The sequence below is a fragment of the Heterocephalus glaber genome, unplaced genomic scaffold (genome assembly GCF_053883595.1).
Source record: "Heterocephalus glaber isolate CG9 unplaced genomic scaffold, H.glaber_assembly_v1.0 deba00001666, whole genome shotgun sequence".
In the NCBI taxonomy this organism is placed as follows: domain Eukaryota; kingdom Metazoa; phylum Chordata; class Mammalia; order Rodentia; family Bathyergidae; genus Heterocephalus; species Heterocephalus glaber.
In genome coordinates this window covers 10,865,604-10,884,208 of record NW_028258406.1, presented here as the reverse complement: position 1 = coordinate 10,884,208, position 18,605 = coordinate 10,865,604, and the positions used below count along the sequence as shown (strand labels likewise).

General features: G+C 48.7%; 1 protein-coding gene and 1 long non-coding RNA gene across 2 annotated transcripts; one reads left to right on the top strand and one right to left on the bottom strand.

The window, feature by feature from the left end:
- Positions 1-799: 799 nt before the first annotated feature.
- On the bottom strand, positions 800-5,460 carry LOC101704648 (protocadherin-8). The gene is made up of 3 exons (XM_004844268.3): positions 2,577-5,460; positions 2,200-2,407; positions 800-1,769 (listed from the first exon to the last, which is right to left on the bottom strand). Exons 1-3 carry the CDS (start codon positions 5,205-5,207, stop codon positions 1,396-1,398), a joined length of 3,213 nt encoding a protein of 1,070 aa, XP_004844325.1. The 5' UTR covers positions 5,208-5,460; the 3' UTR covers positions 800-1,395.
- Positions 3,438-6,849, top strand: LOC110349004 (uncharacterized). The gene is made up of 2 exons (XR_002394671.1): positions 3,438-3,605; positions 6,497-6,849. It is a non-coding gene; the product is annotated as an uncharacterized LOC110349004 (long non-coding RNA).
- Positions 6,850-18,605: the final 11,756 nt, after the last annotated feature.

Below are 18,605 nucleotides of genomic sequence, written 5' to 3'. Positions count from 1 at the left end.
TATTTTACTTTGAGGTAGAGTTTCACTAAATTGTGCAATCCTCCTACCTCAGCCTTCAGGGCAGCTGGGATTACAGGTGTGTGCTATTATACCTGATTTAGCTCCATATTTTTTTTTCTCTAGAATATTTTAAAGCGAATCTCAAGCATCATGTCATTTCACTCATAAATTTGTCTCCTTTTTGAGTAATACTGGGGATTGAACTCAGGTCCTTGCACATGCTAGGTAAGTGCTTTGCCACCAAACATCAGCCCCAGTTCCTTTGAGTCTTTTTAATGCTAACATCCTAATAAGCTGCTTGAGATAGTTTTCTTCACCTCAAACCCCAGCTGATAAAAGTGACTGGTCACTGGCGAAATCTCTACAAACATTTACTCAGTGAACAACACAAACTTAGCTTTCTTCCACTTTTTGGCTGATGCTTGGTAAGTTTTGGTGAGTCAATAAATGAGGGCAGGGATTTTATAGTCACCAATGTATATAGAGATCTACATTTTTAACAAAGCCAGTGCATGTGCATGTGTGTGTGTTTTGTGCCCAGTTACTGGGGATCGAACCCAGGAATCACTCTGGTGAAAGCTTTCTAGACAAGCACTCTACACTGAGCTATATCTCCAGCCCAACAAATATTTTTAATACTTAGATGAGATTTTGCTATACTTGAAATCCCACAGCTTCAACATTGCCACAAACATTTATAATGCCCAAATAATTAGCACTTGATGGAAGATTTAATTCTGGTATTGAAATTATTGTGAATGTCTGACTATAGGCAACTTCATGAAAAGCAATTAGCAGATTCTTCAAACACATGACAAATCCTTTATTACTGTGCTTATAAGTGACACGGCTTACAGAAAACCAAATATAATTAAATAACATTGAACTTGAAATCTACCACAGACTCAAGGTATACAAGTTATACTTGGCAAGGCAAAATTTCTCAAACACTAGGTTGTTTCTGGTGAAAGATAAATTTCCATTAAGTAATTCCAATGTGTTTTGTTTTTTGTCCTACAGACAGTTCCTTTGGCAACAACTTCCACTTTAGCTTTTATTATATAAAAATATAACAAAATTTCATTATATACAAACATTACATTACACAATGTACAGGTTAAAAACACTAAGAAAATGGCAAGCTGCAATTGAAATTAAAGTCAATAGCATGATAAGAATAATTAAATACGGCACACATTTCATAAAAATTACATAAACTACATTGTCTTTTTGTTTGCAAATACCAAACAGTACCAATGTGATTGGAAATAGCTTCCAACAACTTCATATTAAGGCACATCTTGCATATTTATATATACAACACTGAAACCGGTCAATAACTTAGGGGTCTCTCAGAGTGACCTGTATATGTGTGTGAAGACATGCAGCACAGGGTTACACATTTTCATTGGTTCCCTTCTTCGGGGACACGTATCTGCCCGGGGGGGACTGGTAGAGGGGCACCCCGATCTCCTGCAGGTCTGGGAGCCTCCCTGGACGGGGTGGGGAGAGCAGGCTGACTGTCCGGTCATAGTCTCTGTGCAGCACTTTCTCGTAGACGCTCTGCAGCCCCACTGTCTTGGGAAGCTGGGCCTGGTAGTAATTGTCCCTCCGCAGAGGATCCCGAGGCAGGGATGTGCTCTTACAGAAGGTGGACATCTGGGCTGGTGGGTGAGGTGGGGGATGAGCATTGGGTCCCCCACACGATGGGCTCCAGCAGCGGTCAGAGTGACCCAGGATCTTGCACTCAGCAGTGCACGCCCACAGTCCTAGTACAAAAGGGGAAAGAGCTTGATGATTATCCCTGAGATTACACACACCCAAGTCTCCATCTTCAGAATGTCAGCCAGGGTCAGGACGGCTGGAAAGGGAAGTGTGTATAAAGATAAACCGTGTGATTTGAGAATTCAAAGACATCTTATACAAAAGCTGGGGAAAAAAACCCGACAAGCAGAATTCCTTCCTTAGGTGACATCCAAGCTTGTGGCTGGAGGTGGGGTGAGGGTGGGTGTGCTTTACTCAAGTGGTGGAGTTGCCCCCGCTTGGCACTTTGCAATTCACCATGTGAGGCCTGCCTGCCGGGATCAGGAAACTGAGGAATGAGAAGTGGGAAGAGGGAGGGGCTGGGCACGGAGCCTGGGAGGCCAGTAGGGGAGGGAGAGAGGAGTACCGAAGCAGGCAGGGAAGAAGAGTCCTCACCACTCTGCATGTGGTTGATGAGATCCTTTTTCAGAGCGTCCCCGCTGATGTCGGAATCGCTGTCGTTGAAATCACTGTCCCCTTTGCCGCTGTCTTTGCCGCTGAACTTCTCCGCTTCTCGGCCAGAGATGGTGTTGAATGAATGTCCCTTCCAGACGGCCACAGGGGGCGCTGGCTCCTTTCCGAAGCCCGGGGAGGCACCGTAGGGCTGCAGCAGGGAACGGGGAAGGGGTGGGAGGGTTGGACAAGAAACAAAAAGCAAGCGCGACAGGTTAAGCGTCCCCCTGAGAGAACCCACCCCATACACTTCCAATCTTCCTTCCCCCAGCCTGTCCGCGGAGCACGGAGGGGGGCGCCCAGCTGAAGGAAGGCCTCACCTCGGCGTGCGCGCCGCGGAGCCGCTGCTGCCCCTCGAAGTGACAGGCGCTTTCCCCAGTGGCGCTGCCGCCCTCCGAGCCCGGCATTTCAGCCGCAGCGACCTCGGGTGGGGGCGCGTCGGCCGCGGGGCTGCCAAAGGGCGCTTTGCCGCTGCCAGGGAAGGTGAGCACGTCGAACATGTTGGGCCTGGGCCCAGATCCCCGGGCGGCCTCCTCCGGGGAGCCGGGAGCAGAGGCTCCGCCGCCCGCCGCCCCGGGCCGCTCTTCCCGGAGGGCCCCCCCTTTGCGCACCTCCTTCTTGCGGCGGTTGCAGGTGGTGGCGATGGCGATGATGGCGGCCAGCAGCAGCGTGCAGCTTCCGGCCAACACAATGATGACGATCAGCGGCGTGTCCCATTGCAGAGCAGGCCCCGAAGCCCCGAGCCGAGAGCCAGGAGGGCGGGAGTGCTCAGGGCTTCGGGCACTGGCAGGCTCAGCCGGCCCGCGCTCGCCGCCTGCTGTCACCACGAAGCTAAGAGTGGCAGTGGTGGTGAGAGGCGGGCGGCCGCCGTCGGATATGACTAGCAGAGCTCTGAAGACGCGGCCCGGAGGCTCCTGTGAGAGGTCTCCGGTGAGCATGATCTCCCCCGTGCGGCGGCCTATGGAGAAGGCTTCGTGTGGCTCCTGCTGTTGCAGGTCGAATGCCAGCTCCCCGTTGGCGCCCTCGTCTGCATCCCGGGCCTGCACGCGGGCCACAGCCGTGTCCTTTGCAGTGCGCCCAGGGACTGCTACTTCTAGGGAGCCGTTGGCTGGCGCGGGGTACACCAGGACCGGCGCGTGGTCGTTCTGATCCAGCACGCGCACTTGCACCAGCGCACTGCTGGAAAGCTGAGGAGTGCCACTGTCGCTGGCCTGGATGCGCACATCAAGCTGGCGCAGCATCTCGTAGTCGAAGCTGCGCAGCGCGTAAATAGCCCCGGTAGCCGGATCCACAGAGACATAGGTGGACACGGCGTCCCCGGAGCGGCCCACCTCGGCCTCTAGCAGGCGGTAGGTGACCTGGCCGTTGCGGCCCAGGTCTGGGTCCCGGGCGGCCACCGTGGCCAGGTAGGCCCCGGGCGGGTTGTTTTCGCGCACCGACACCTCATAGACTGGCCGCGTGAAGAGTGGCGCGTTGTCGTTCTCGTCGCCCACTCGCACGGTGTAGGGCCTCACGGTGCGCAGCGGAGGCGCGCCACGGTCCTCCGCCACCAGCGTCAGGTTGTACTCGGCGATGCGCTCGCGGTCTAGGGACGCCGCGGTCACCACCAGGTAGCTGCCCGCGTAGGCTGGCTGCAGCCGAAAGTGCTCGTGCCCGTAGAGGGCGCAGCGCACCTGCCCGTTGGCGCCCGAGTCCCTGTCCGAGGTGCTGACCAGCGCCACCAGGCTCTCTCGCGCCGCCCCCTCCGGCACCAGCGAGGTGGCTCCGGCCTCAGGCGTCCCGGGGCCCGCCGACGAGGTGGCGTCCGCACCCCCGAGGGCAGCGGCGGCAGCGGCGGCTGCAAAGGGCGAGGCGGCTGGAGCGCCCGGGGCGGCCAGAGGAGTGATGGAGATGTCGGGAGCGTTGTCGTTGACGTCGCGGATGCGCACTATGACCTTGCAGGTGGCAGCGCGCGGCCCAGCACCACGATCCTGCGCCCGCACGTCCAGCTCGTAGGTGTCCTGGCGCTCGAAGTCCACCGGCCCCGCCAGAGTGAGGCGGCCCGAGCGCGGGTCGAGCCGGAAGAGGCGGCGCGCCTCCGGCGGGGTGCGCGCGCCAAAGGCGAACACCACGTCACCGTTGGGGCCCTCGTCCGGGTCGGCCGCGTCCAGGTCCAGCAGCAGCGAGCCCACGGGCGCGTCCTCCGCCAGCTCCACCTCGGCCACGGCGCCCTGGGGGAAGGCCGGGCTGTGGTCGTTGGCGTCCAGCACGCGCACGGCGAGGGCTGCGGTGGCAGAGCGCGGTGGGCGGCCGCCGTCCTGGGCCACCAGCTCCAGGCTGTAGGCGGCCTGGCTCTCTCGGTCCAGCTCCTGCAGCAGCACCAGATCTGCACACTGGGCGCCGTCCGCGCGCGTCTGCAGCTCCACGCGGAAGGGGCTGTTTGGCTCGGTCAGGCGCATGGTCTGCAGACCGTTAGGCCCCACGTCTTCGTCCACCGGCACCTCCAGGGGGATGCGCGTGCCCACCCCCGCGCCCTCGGACACCTCCACGGGGATCTGGGCCCGAGGGAAGCGCGGTGCGTGGTCGTTGACGTCCCTCACCTCCACCTCCACGTGCACCAGCCGGAACTGCTCCTGCGAGAAGCTGACCACGTCGAAGGCCAGCACGCACTGCGGGGCTTGGCCGCACAGCCGTTCACGGTCAAGGCCCGCGTCCCCGACGGTCAGCTGCCCGTCGCCCTCACGCACCCGGAGCAGAGAGGTGTTGAACTGCTTCATCAGGCGGAAGCTTGTGTCTCCCGACACTTTCATATGCAGGTCCTCAGCCAGGGTCCCAATGACTGTGCCGGGCGCATCCTCCTCAAAGGTGCTGTATCGAACAGTCTTGCTGTGGGCCACTGAGAGCACCCAGCAGAGGCTGAAGAGCTGCAAGGGGAAAAGGCAAGGGATGCCCCAGCGCCTCACAGAACTCATGCCGCCAGCCCCGAATGCTATTCCGAAAGGCCAAAGAAGACAGTCCTGGCTGGTTTGCAGGTCGGGGCGTGAGTCCCAGATTCCCAGGAGCAAGTCCTTTGCAAACCCTGCGCGGGAGAAGTCTGCGGGCTGCAGCTCCGGCTCCCGCTGGCTCTGAGGACGCGCGGACCCGCCCTCCCTCTGAGCCTCTCCCTCCTTTCTCTGAGCAAGAGCGGCGCCGCCGCGCGCCGCCTCCGCCTTTATAGCCGCCGCTATGCAAATCACCCGAGCCTGGCAGCCAATGGTCGCCTTGCTCTAGCGTCGCTCCTCCGCCAGCCTCAGACAATCCTTTTAATGTGGAAAGGCTTAGAGGAGAAAACAAGGAAGAAAAACGAGGGAATCTTTTCTTTGTTTTAAAAACTCCTTCTGTTCCTTTCTGCGTTCCTGTCAGTACTCTGCTTGTAGAGCGTTGGCACAAGGCTCCGGGAGCAAAAGGAGCCTATGGTTTTGTTAATTGCACCCTAACTCCCGTGCCCTCTGCTAAAACTAAGTGCAAAGTAGCTCTCCAGGGTCTCAGGATCCCCCCTCCCGCCCGCCCACCCATCCCCTCTTCATTTTGCACCTCTGAGAGTTTCGAACTTGCTCTGTGGAGTGAGGCTCTGTTCTTTTTTCTCTCTCAGCTTCCCACGGCGCCAGGAATAGCCTGTCGATAAAAAAGCCTGAAGGATGAGGAAAAATCGATTTTATTCAAATTTGTGTACGCAATTGTATCTTGCTCGTGTGAGCCCCGGTAATCAGAGCTGCCACTTCCTTTTCAGAAAAGAGCCCTAGGATATGTTAGTATGCATGTCACCGTCCAAATGGCTTCCTTAAGTCCTGGCTCTAGCAGGCAAGGAAAAAAAGTTCCAAATAGGATTTAGCATAAGCTTGAGGAGATTTGGAAAGGTTTCAAAGATCAGGCTGTATCAAAGGCTTATGAAGCCCTCGTTAGCAGTGGAGATAGAATGGCGTGGCGGGCGATCTCACTGGAGGCCCCAATGTCTGTATTATTTCACTGTGACAAGCTAAGGGGAGAGAAAGTTGAACAGTTTCCACAGTGGAGTTAGGCTAACTTGAATATAATGAACAAACGCCACATGTATCCATTATGTTTCTCTATTCATCCCCAATCACTGCCATAACTCTCCGGCTAAACGGTGTTGGGCCCTGAATTCTACACAATACCCGGTTGTATTAAAGTGCATTTAGAGAACTTTCCCTCCTGATGCCGTGTTCTGCCTATTTAGAAGATTTTCTTTCTGTTCTAATAGGGTCGCTCTGGGAAGCAACGCTCGTCCTGTTTCAGAAGAACAAAATCACAGCGTGACGTTGAAACCTGGCACGAACCTGGGAGAACTTAACCATCTGCCTGCAAAGGATGGAGCTTAGGCTCTGCCAAATTCCGGGCCAGGCGGGTTGTCAGGCTTGCCAGGCGCTAAGCCGCGCCCACAAATATCCCCCTCCCATCCGTGAAGGCCAGGGACAGAGACATCAACCGGAACAGGACGGATTCTTATTGATTCTTACTGAAGGGCTTTATTGAGCAGTCTATGTAAATACACAAGAAGGAAGAGATGTAAAAACAAGAAGTAATAATAAAAAGGCAATAGGTTTAATAAGTGGATTGCATGTAGCAAACGTACTTCTGAATGCTGATTTGGTCCTGCTGTCAACGTCCGATCCGTGTTTTCCTTATTTCAAATGAAAGGGAATGTGTTTTGGAGTCTTTTCAGAAGAGGAGCAGCTGTAGTGAGACTACTCAGAAAGCTGAGTGGGCAGTGGGTCGGGGGAGGATGAAGGAGGTGCTCAGCTTTGCCAGATAGTCGAAAATGCAAAACCAGGCACCAGCAAATAACAGCTCTTAGGCTGGGATGGAAAGGACATGGGTAGATCGGGGCTTCCTCAGATCCTGTAGATTCCCTTCGCCATCGACTCCCACTGTATAATCCTGGGACTGTTAAAAGCAACAGGCCAGACATTTGCAGCCACTTGGGGACGTGAGAATGCCAACGCCTCTACAGGCCCCCAATTCCCAATCTTTTCTTGCATTTCCCCTCTTCCGAAGGACTGTTTAATATCTGGCTCTCGCCCAAGAGAGATTCTTGGGGTGGGAGTACATGCAGTCAGAACTCTCAGTCTTCTTTCCGAACCCAGCAATGTCAGCACCCCTGCCCTGGCCTGCTCTAGGCCTTTGGCACTTTCGGGCCCAACTTTCCCCGTCTGACCAAATGGGAACAGGTTCAGAACTCGGTTGCTGGACAGCGGCTGCAGCGCTTCCGCGCTCCTGACTCGGGGAAGTCAGGCCCACAGAGCAGCTACTACAGGGCAGAAACCCCGCGGCGGAGGCGGGGGCGGGGGAGGGGACGGGGGGAGTCTTGGAGCAGGCTGTCTGCACAGTGCTGGGGAGCAGACACTTGCTCCGAGCACAGCAGAGAGTCGCTGGGAGGGTTGGATCCAAGCCAGGGCCCCCTGCCTCCGGAGCCCTGCTCAGCTTAGTGCCTCTCTCCCTCCCTCCCTTCCTTCCTTCCTTCCTTCCTTCCTTCCTTCCTTCCTTCCTTCCTCCCCCCCCCCCTTCCTCTTCCTCCCCCTCCCCTTCCCTCCCTTCCCTTCTCCTCTCCTCTCTCTCGCTCTCTCTCGGCGCTTCTTCGTCTGGAAGCCCATTCTCAAGGCTGAAGGCTGAAATAGAGTGGAATGAGGAACCAAGCGGCAGGAGGAGGGGTGTGAGGTGCTAGCAGCGGATTCAAAGCATTTAGTGCGCCGCCAGGCCCTTGGGAGCTCGGAAGTGGCAACCACAGCGGCGGCGCCTGGCGCTGGAGCGTGGAGCCCTGGGAGCGGAGCTCCGGGCGGACCGCGGAGCCCGGCGGCGGCGCGCGGGGCCCAGCCGGGCACCGACCTGGTGCGAAGGCTTGAGAACAGTGAGCCCCGGGTCGCCGCGGGCAGCCGCCAGCGTACAGAAACACGGTTTCAAACAGCGCATCAGCGGCCACCGAAACCCCCGGGGAGAAAAAATGTCCGAGGGCGAGGGTGGGTGAGTGCACGGGAGAGGAGCAGGGGCTTGGGGTGAGGGGGGAGCTCTCCTTCCCCGAGCTGATCCCACCGGACAAAAGCCTCTCAAACCGCTTTGTTATCGTACCAAAAGGCTTGGGTTGGCTCAAAGGAATCTCTTTCTCTGGGTTTTAGCAACTTCACCGGCAACTGTCTCCCAATGCTGAGAACAAACACAGCCACAATGGCCCACGTTTTCTCGCAATGCAAATGTTGCAGGCTCCGCAAAGCTGGGCTTCTGTAACCGAGCCTAATGCCGGCATTGTGAAACTCGCGTGCAGACACCGAGATTGACACGGGCGTCACGTGACGGATTAGGGCTCTAGGAAAGTTTTCAAAGCGGCGACAATGGGGGGCTCAGCCTGATCTGGTATCTCCCACAGTTTAGCGGGAAAGAAAATCAGGATATATTCTCATATGTAATAGGATTATCTTTTCCATTTCAAGTTCTATGCTGCATGTAATTTATTTTTAATTAGGATTATATCTATCAGGAAAGGGAACTAGACTTCACTGAAAAGTGTAATTCTAAGGATGGATGGAGGGGCTTTTTTTAAAAAAACTTTTTAACTTAAAAAAATTAGCTCAGGGCCCATATTTTTTCCTCACTCTGTTGAATGAACCTCACAAAGGAAGTCTGCAGCAAATGCTTGGCCAAGCAAAGAACAAGGCAGCTCTTTAGGGAATTCAATTCATTCTTGTAGAGAAACCACATTTTGTAAAAATCACAGACTTCCTCAATTTCTAGATTTTGCTGGGGTTGGGGTTCTAGAAATGCAACGAAGCCATTTTCTATTTTCCAAATGTTTAGTTTTTAAAAAAAGTTTTATGTTTGTGTGTATGTATTTATTGGGCTGTCAATACTGGCATAGTACCTTTTAAAACTTTACACTAAACCACTGAACAGCATTCTCCATAAGCCTGATTCAAACTCAGCAGTCAGATAATGAGACAATTTTGGGGTAAAGGTAACTATTTTTCAAATATTAATTTTGGATTGATCCCAAATGTTAGATGCTCACAAACCCTGAACTTTTTCCAGGTCTTAGGTCATAAAGCAATGTTTAATTTTTATTTGCTTTTTGAGACAGTGTCTCTATGTAATTCAGGCCGACCTTGAACTCACTATGTAGCCCCTGCCTCAGCCTCCTGAGGGCTGGGATCACAGGCCTGCACACCATGCCCAGAGGTGGCCATATAGCATTTTGTGTGCTCCTTATGCCAGGAGACTCTTGGGGGGGCCTACTTCACCTGATAAGAAACAGAACAGGGGTGTTAACTGCAGGCTTTGGAATCATCTTGTTTGAATTCAAATCTTATCATTATCACCAATTTGCTGTGTGACATTGTACAATTACTTGAGCTCTGTATATTAATTCCCAAATCTGCAAAATAGGGCTAATAATAGTACCTGTTAAGGTTGTCTTGAGTACTCTGTAAGATAATATAGTACCAGGTGCTAAGGAACACATGTTAGTTGTTTTCTTTGAAAGCACAGGAAGAAACATCAGGGACTATGTAATCGAAACCTCATATTATAAGCGTGGGATTTGTTCAGGAATAAAACAAAAACCCTCCCAATTTCTGATTTGTTTTTCTGCTTCTGATTTTGTTTTCCTGTTTTCTGGAAATAGTAGATATAGAGGCAGGTATATAGATCCCAAAGGAAGGAGAAGATGTTCACATGAGTGTTCAAGCAACTTTCACCCCCCCCCCCCAATTTCAAGATCTTTTTGTGCCTTATTCTCTGACTGTGATGAGATGATGACTACAAGGAGTTTTCATTAGACTTTTTCTCTACCCATTTCCACAAAGGCCTGGTATCATGACTGACTCATAGCTCTGGGGGACCAGGAGTATTCCAAAGGACTGTTCTTCCTAGGATGTTATATTAGCTTTCCCATTACTGGGCCAAAATACCCAACACTCATAACTTAAAGGAGGAGAGGTTTAATTTGGTTCATGGTTTCAAGGGGATTCACTCCATGGTTGGCTGGCTCCAGGGCAAAAACATCATTCAGGAAGGGCATAGCAGGGCCAAGATGCTTACTTAGTTCATTCCTCTCTGGCAGGGGGAACAGTGCCAGAGAGGGATGGGAGGGACTACATGTGGTATGCAAGGCCACATCTCCATGACCTACCCACATACACTTACGAATATGCTTTACTAACCTTCTAGGTGTTTCTTAATCTAATTAGGTCGATGTATCTATCAAGATTAACAGCCACAGATGCCCAGGAGTAGCAGGTGACTTCCAAGAACCTATACTGAACTGATGTGCAACAAACATTGAGCCCTGTGCTTCCACTCTATTCCAATAGAACTGCCCCTGAAGTTTAAACAGCAGACATTTATTCTGGAGGCAGCAAGACCAAGATTTGTGTGCCTGAGGTTCTCCCTTTGGTTTACAGTTTGCTACTTTCGCTCTGTGACCTCAAATGGCTTTTCTTTGGGTGCATGAATTCCTGGTACCTCTTTGTCTTCTTAAAAGGATAACAGCCTTATTGGCTTTAAATCTACCCTTCTGACCTCCTTTTTTTGGGTTTTATTTCATTTGTACATGTTTGCAGTACATACATTTTACAGTCACCTTGGGGTGTTGGTACTGGTACATAATACAGGTTGTTTCTTATTATGACATCTTTTAACGTTGATTAACTATTGAAAGGTCCTGTCTCCAAACACAGCTATATTCTGTGGCACTAGAAGTGTTTTTCTCCTCCTCCTCCTCCTCCTCCTCCTCCTTCTTCTTTTCAGGTACCAGGGATTGAACTCAGCACCTTGTGCTTGTGAGGCAGGCGCCGTGCCACTGAACTAAATCCCTGGCCCCTGTGGCATTAGAAGTTAGGGCTTCAATGTATGAAATTTGGAGGGACCGAAGTCAGTCCATTACATTGTCATTCTACTAACTGCCAGACTGTGAGAGGTGCTGTGGGAACAGAGATTTAAAACAAATGATTTACACCAATATAAAAAATGATTGTATGAAATAAGCAAACAGAGAAGAGAAAAATCTACACGAAGAAGAATATTAATTTACATAGATACTTTGCCCTCAAGGAGTTGATCCTAACTCCTTACTCTAAATGTGCGTTGTGTATAGTGACTTCCTTCCAAAGAGCTCAGTATGAAAAGGAGGACAAAAGAGTAACTTTATCTTGAGAAACCTGTCATACAATACCTCAGGCAGATGATCAAGGTCAGTACCAGCAGGACTATGTCGTGGATAAGGGAGTGCAGGAGTTGCAGGTTCAGAATGCTAGAGCCATAGTTCCTGGAGAATGCAGTTCCTCCTGGGAATCCCCTGATGGGTGTTTAGTACTGAGAGGGATACAGTGGACAGAGGTGGAAGAGAAGGTTCTTTTTTTCTCTGAAAGTGGACATTTGTCCAGGGCAAGTTATGGTGGGATGGGGTGTCTGTGGCTCAGGATATTCTCCTTATAACCCCATGGATTCAGTGTCTGCACGTGTGCCCGATGGAAGAGAATCATGAATTTCTCAGGAAACTTTCGCTGGAGGATGTGGAATATAGGCCTCATCTAGGCTTCAGAGATACTCTCAGGCATAATTAGGACAGATCACAGGGTTCGTAGTGGACAAAAATCATTGGCAACCAAATGGGCCCTCAGTGGGGAGCAAAGGAACCACATATCTCTGCTTAAACCGTGTGCAGGAGTTCTGTAGTTAGAAAGATTGAACGGATTAATTGCTTTCAGAGACTAAAACATGTTGCTACAAATTTAAGGTTTTGTTATTAATGAATCCCACTGGATTTAAAAGAAATTAAAACAGAAAGCTAGAGCCTTTTCAAGGCTGAGAGAATTTTAATCATTGACTAGCTCCATCCCTTCAACAAAGTCATTGTTCCATCAGTGTCAAGACTTCTGATTTAGGTCTTCCTTTGCACTTGAAGGAAGTGCTTCAACTCACCTGCTGTAAGTGGGCCACAATCCACTTTTGAAATGGAAACGAAGTCTGCATAGTCATCTCACCCTCAGAACCTTGGGACCCAGGCCGAGCCAGGCCATGGTGGAGCCTGGGATTATAAGTTTCTCTGTAGATCTGAGAGCAGTTTTAGGCCATTGATCTCATGTCACCTAGAATCGAGATGAAGTGACGGCTGATAAACTGCTCAGTGACAGGATGTAGCCTTGGAAAAAAAAGTCCAGATGTGGAATAAAAAAATGAGCTGATGGATTAGTTATCAGCCTCTGAATTCCCCTCACCCTGAATTTCCTCAGAGTGCTTTAGAAGCATTTATTTTCAAGTAATTTTACAGTTGTCTCTTTGTCCTTCAGAGGTGCTTTGGTCTATGAAACCTCCCAGGGAATTTAGATAAAATCATTCTCATATGTATTGCTCCACAGTCCTCAGAAGTCCCATAGCCTTTGCTGTAGGCCTGAGCCATTAGGAAGTTTTACCAGTGTGGGCAGGGAACTGTGGATGTAAATAGCCATCGATGCAATATATGACCCTTTAGCAGAAACACTTGGCCTATAGGACTCAAAACTACTTGCTTTATTAGGGGCAAATAGGGAGACAGGCACATGGGTAGAATTTGGAACAGGAGAAGAAATTCCCTGTGGCTGATATTTAAATAAGTGTGCCCCCCCCGCCCATTTTTTGTACCCTTTTTTGATTTTAGGTCCTCTGTCCAAAGAGCAATATGAGTCTTATAGTCTAAGAAGCCCAGGGTTGGGGAGATTAGGGGAGTGTGGTGGATCATTTGTGTTTGGGGATGAACAAAGGTTGAATTCTTGCAGTTCTGGCCCTGGGCTCCCATTTGGTGTCCAGTGTGGGAACCTGAGATGGGAAATAATGGACTGCTGCCTGTATTGAACCTTGATCCCCCCAGTGCAAGGCCGTTTGTAGGCCATCAATCTTGCTTGACTTTTCCTCAGGAGCCTTGTATAGTGGTCTCTAATCTAAGGGGGTTGAGAAGAGGGTTAGATGGAAGGATCAGAGCCCCCAAGGGGAAAAATAATGTGACAAGCTGTCAGAACACAATGACTGGGTGACTCCTGTTCCCTCAGTGGCTAGGGGGCCCTGTCGGGCCCTGAATCCTTCAAGGCTGGGAGCTGGAAGAAAGGAACAATATAAATGTGTGATGGATCACACACCTTTCCATCAAACCACTGTGGAGGCTTTTGCTGGAATTTTGGAAAAGGAGGAGTGGAATGGCTTTCCCAGAAATGGAATGTAATCAGTAGGATATTTTGGAGAGGAATTCTAGGGAAAAGAAGTCATGGAATCTATAGGGACCAGAGAGGTTGCCTTTTGAGGTCAACATAGACCTAAGGATATAGGAGGAATTTCAAGTAGCAATAGGAAAATATACTTTGTCAAGTCAAGAGTAGGGTTTCCTTAACCCAGGATAGTGGTATCAGTCAGGATTGGCCAAGTTATGCTTCAATAACAAATAACTCCAAAGCCTTAGTAACTTCAAACTGAAGTTTATTTATATTTTCTTACTCTGCATGTCGACCACAGGCTGGCTGGGGAGTATGCTGCATGGCTTTCTCAATTGGGAACTCAAGTTGATAGAGTAGCCCACCATTTTGGAACTTATTCCTTGCTGCGGCAGAAGGAAAAGTACATGCAAGTTGTACATTGGCTCTTAAATTTTCATCCAGATATGCCTACATCCTTTCCTTCTTACATTTCTTTGTCCATTTCAAAGTCCTAGTGATGTAGGAAAAGCTCATTGGTCTGGCCATTTCAAGGAAATCTTAAGAAAACAGAACAGGACAGCTGAACGAAACCTTTAGGCAAAGTGAGTTCTGGGACAAATACTACGAACTTGCCATTCTGTCTTAGTTTTTAGGCTTTTTTTTTTTGGTAGCAGGAAAATGACAATTGGGAAAAATGCTAGTCAAAGGCATATATGCCTCAAAATTCAAGGAAGGTCAGAAATAAATTAGAAGTGTCCTCATGTGACACATTCTTTAAAGTATAGGCTAAATTACAGCTTCAGACTAATTCGTAAGGAAATCTTCTGAGAGTGAAAGATTGAGTATTGGTAATGGGATTACATGTCTTTGTACTTGTGCTTGGGGGAAAACTTGCATAAAACATCTTCATTAATCACAATCTTAATGGATTTTCCTTTTACCACCATCAACCGATCACCAAGATCAAAAATTTTTTACTAAGCAACATCCAGAGTGTGGAATGAGGCTATGCTGAGTGGTTTGTAGTTGGTTTAAAACATCTGACTTTTAAGAGTTTATATCACATGATCATGTGAATAGAAGTATTTGGGGCAGCAAATAAATATGGACAGCACCATGAATATGAATAGTAGCACTTTGGAAAGGCCGAAGGATACACTTTTTTTTGGGGGGGGCTGGGTAATCAGTAGAGAAGGTATCATGAAATGTATCTAGGAAGCATGGAACCAGGAGGATGTAGATTATTATGTGAGTCATTTCCATTGCTAGACACTGGGGCATAAGTTCTTGCTCTCTAGGATGTTATGGGCAGTGGGGTCAACAGTTGCACTGTTGTACAGCTGTAGTGGAACATGGTTAGTTATAAATAGAGGTTTGCCAAGAAAAGTAGATCAGATTTAGGAAATCCTTTAAGAAAGGAAGGTGCTGGCTCAGGGAGCACCTTGTGTGAAGGAAGGGGCTATTTTTAGGTTTAAGAGGCCTTGGGAGTGAAGATAGGGCAGGAATAATTGCCATTGTGTGTGGTCCAGGACTCTATTGTAACCACCATTTTCCAAAAGAGCCAGGGATTAAAATAACTCCAGTTAGAGATAAATGTAATGTTCTGGAAGTAGGTAATGCATAAGAAATGTATAAAACAGTATTTTAATATAGAATTTGGATACTAGGTGCCATCTTGGTATCCTGGTCTAAACACTCTATTTCTAAGTTGGTTAAACAAGGTGGATAACTCTTACTCTGTCTCTCTCTTGGACTTGAGGCAAGAGTTCCATGCTCTTTATGAACAGTAGAGGATTATATATATTGAGCTGTATTGCTGATGAGGATGGTTAAACTATAGGATGCTGAGCCAGTGTTACATAGACAAGTGGTGAGTGGCAGATAACAAGGTAAAGGATAAGTCTTGAGGCAGCCGCTTAAAGGCATGATAGAGGCTAGACCTACAGCCTATGCAAAAATTTTGGAGACTTTGAACCCTGGGCTGGGACAGCAGTGGTCAAAAGAAAAAGGGTAGTGCTCAGTTTATTGGGGACAAGAGGCACCACAGGCTGGACATTGATTGTAGAGGAGGATGCCACTGCTTTAACCTAAATGCCTGGCCTCAAGAAGCCACCAATAAATATGTGTTGGAATGCATGAATGAATGAGTGATAAGACCTTCGATCTCTCAGTCTCTGAATCTCAGGTCTTCTGAAATAACATCTCTCTCGATTGTCTCAGGGGACAGCTGTCAACTTCCTGCTCCTGCCCCTGAACACATGCTGGGAACTAACTTGGTTAACTTTAGCAAGTGTGGTAGGGGAAAGGAAAGAAGGGAAAGGAAAAAGTATGAGAAAAGGAAGAAAAATGGAAACAAAGTCTTTGTAGATAGGTAGGGGTGGAGGAGTTGAAGGGAAGGCAGGGGAGTGGGGAAAAAAATAAGAACCAAGATGCATCATGTAAAGGTACAAGTTCCCAATGAGAAATGTAAATGTATTGTATACCTAAAATACACCAATAAAAGAATTTAAGGGAAAAAAATTTAGCAAGTATGAGTCGAGAGAGACAATTTTTTAAGGCAGATCCAGTCAGAGCATCAACTCAGCATGGGCATCTCAAGGCTGGCCAAGACAAGGCAAGAGGCTGCTGTACCTGGACAGCATGACTAGTAAGTATCTCCTGATGTCAGAGATGAAGACTGGAACAACATTCTGCCCATTCTCCCAGCTCTGAATTCCATATCTGGAAACATTTGACCCTTCTTTCCAGAAAGAACCAGATGGACTCAAGTTTCTTAAGACAGGGCTGGCTACCTCCCAACCACCCCTTCCAGACTCTGGGCTGCTCAAGACAGCTTTAACCTTGTGATCTTCAGTGAATTTTTCTTGTATACCAGGCCCTTTTATGGCATCACTCCTTCCTCCTTCCCAGCCTCCAGCTCTCCTGTTGCCCAGCCCAGCTGAGAGGTGATTCCAGTCCCTTCTGAGATAAGCGCATATTACATGTCATTTATCAAAATCACATTCATATATTAAATTTTGTCACTAGGAGGAAGAAGCCTAGTCCTAAGACACATCTTGGGGGGTTTGTCACTTGTTGTATATCCTTTTCCTCTGTCTGGTTCTGCATGTGCTTCTCCCCTGCTCTATATGCCCAGAATGTGGCCCTCCGCTGATAATAATGGCAATAATATTTCTAATAATGGTTACAGGTTGGAGCATTTCCTTCTTGCCATGTATCGTTCTAGGCAGTTCACATGCTTCATTTAGTTCTCTTAGCAGTTTTGTAAAGAAGTATTGTTATGACAACTTTCAAAGAAACTGAGGTTCAGAGAAGTTAATGACTTCAAGGGCTCTCAGCTGGTGAGTGCTGAGGAAGACTGCAATCCAATGGAATGGGGCAGAAGCCCGAGCACTTTTCATTACATGAATTGCACCACTGTCTCATCACCTTCTTGCTCCAAGGGCTGTTTTGATTCCCAGACTCCTCTCAGAAGCCCTGAAGATTTGCACATGTGCAGGACCCCAGTGTCTCTATCTGCATCCCCGACTGCTCTCCCATGCCATGGCTCTAGCATGTAGTTGGATATCTTGTTTGGATACTCACCTACAGCTCCCAGTCAGCAGGCAGCAAACAAAACTCATCTCATCACTTTTCTAACTTGTTTCTTTTTTCCTGTCAGGAGCACAGGTGAGAATCAGGTTCACACTTTCCCTCTCCCTCAGCCCCTGTAATACACACTTTTTAGTTTTGTTGTTTGTTTTTTTTTTTGTCCTGGGGATCGAACTCAGGACCTTGCACTTGCCAGGCAGGCATGGAGATACTGAACTAAATTCCCAGGCCCCCATACTTTATAAAGGGTTGTGTGATGTTCCCAAATGTTATTTACACTGTTTCTGACTCCCAGTCCTATGCCTGTACCTTAGGTCAGGCCCTCTTCCACTCAGTCCTGGGTGACCGAAATAGCTTGTCAAGCAAATCAGCTGCTAGAACACATGGGACCTCTGTGCACAAGAAACCCTTCCCTCTAGGTGGGGGCAGTTCCATGCCAGGGCACTTCGCTTGGCCAGCAGAGTATAGACCGGAATTCTGTCCACAGTGGGTCCCTCATTCATGAGATCTTGTGCAGTGAACAGCCTGTACAACTGTGCATGGTGGCCTTGGAAGTGATTCATCTCCCTGCCACATGTTTCTCCCCATTCAAAGCATCCTCATCTAGTATGGTTTCAAGATACTCAACAATGCGTATGGTTTATGGGCGCTGACCAGTCAGAATGGGCACTGATTTACCCTTGGAGCATAGTTCGCCAATCACCTTCTGAACCAGGCATTAACCCTTTAATTGCTAGGTTGTGGGAAGTTGGAGAGGCCACTGGGGAGGTCTTAGAGTAGCATTTGGAGTTCACAGTTAACAAACAGGGTAACAGTATTTTATTGTATTAAATTCTTTTATTGGTACATTGTAGGTATACAACACAATTACATTTCTCATTGGGAATTGTACCTTTGCATAATGCATCTTGGTTCTTATTTTTTCCCCATTCCTAGCCCTCCCTTCACACTCTCCGCCCTTTCCTATTTACAAAGACTTTATTTCCATTTTTTCCATTTCTCATCATTTTTCCTTTCCCTTCTTTCCTTTCCCCTGCCCCTCCCATTATCCCTACCCCTTTGGACCATTTCTTCCTATTTTACATTATCAATTATTCATTCTAATCATTGGTACATTTTGGGTATACAATATAATGACATTCATCATTGGAAATTTGCACCTTTACATAGTCTCTCTTGGTTCTCATTTTTCACCCTTGCCCAGCCCTCCCTTCAACCCCTCCAGTCCTCCCTATTTACAAAGTTTTTGTTTCTATTTTTCCATTTTCTCATATTAATCCCATTCCCTTCTATCCTTTCCCCTAGCCCTCCCACTTCCTTCCCCTTTGCCCCTTTTCTTCCTATTTCACATTACCTATTATACATTTAGTCCTTATTTACACTTTCAGTTTCTCACACCAGAGAAACTATTCAGTATTTACACGTGTGTCCTATTTATTTCACTTAAGAGTATCGCCTCAATGTACATCCACTTAGCTATAAATGTCTCTAATTTCTCATTTTTTATGGCTGAGTAGTACTCCATTTTATAAAAAACCACATTTTCTTTATCCAGTCTCCAGCTGATGGGCA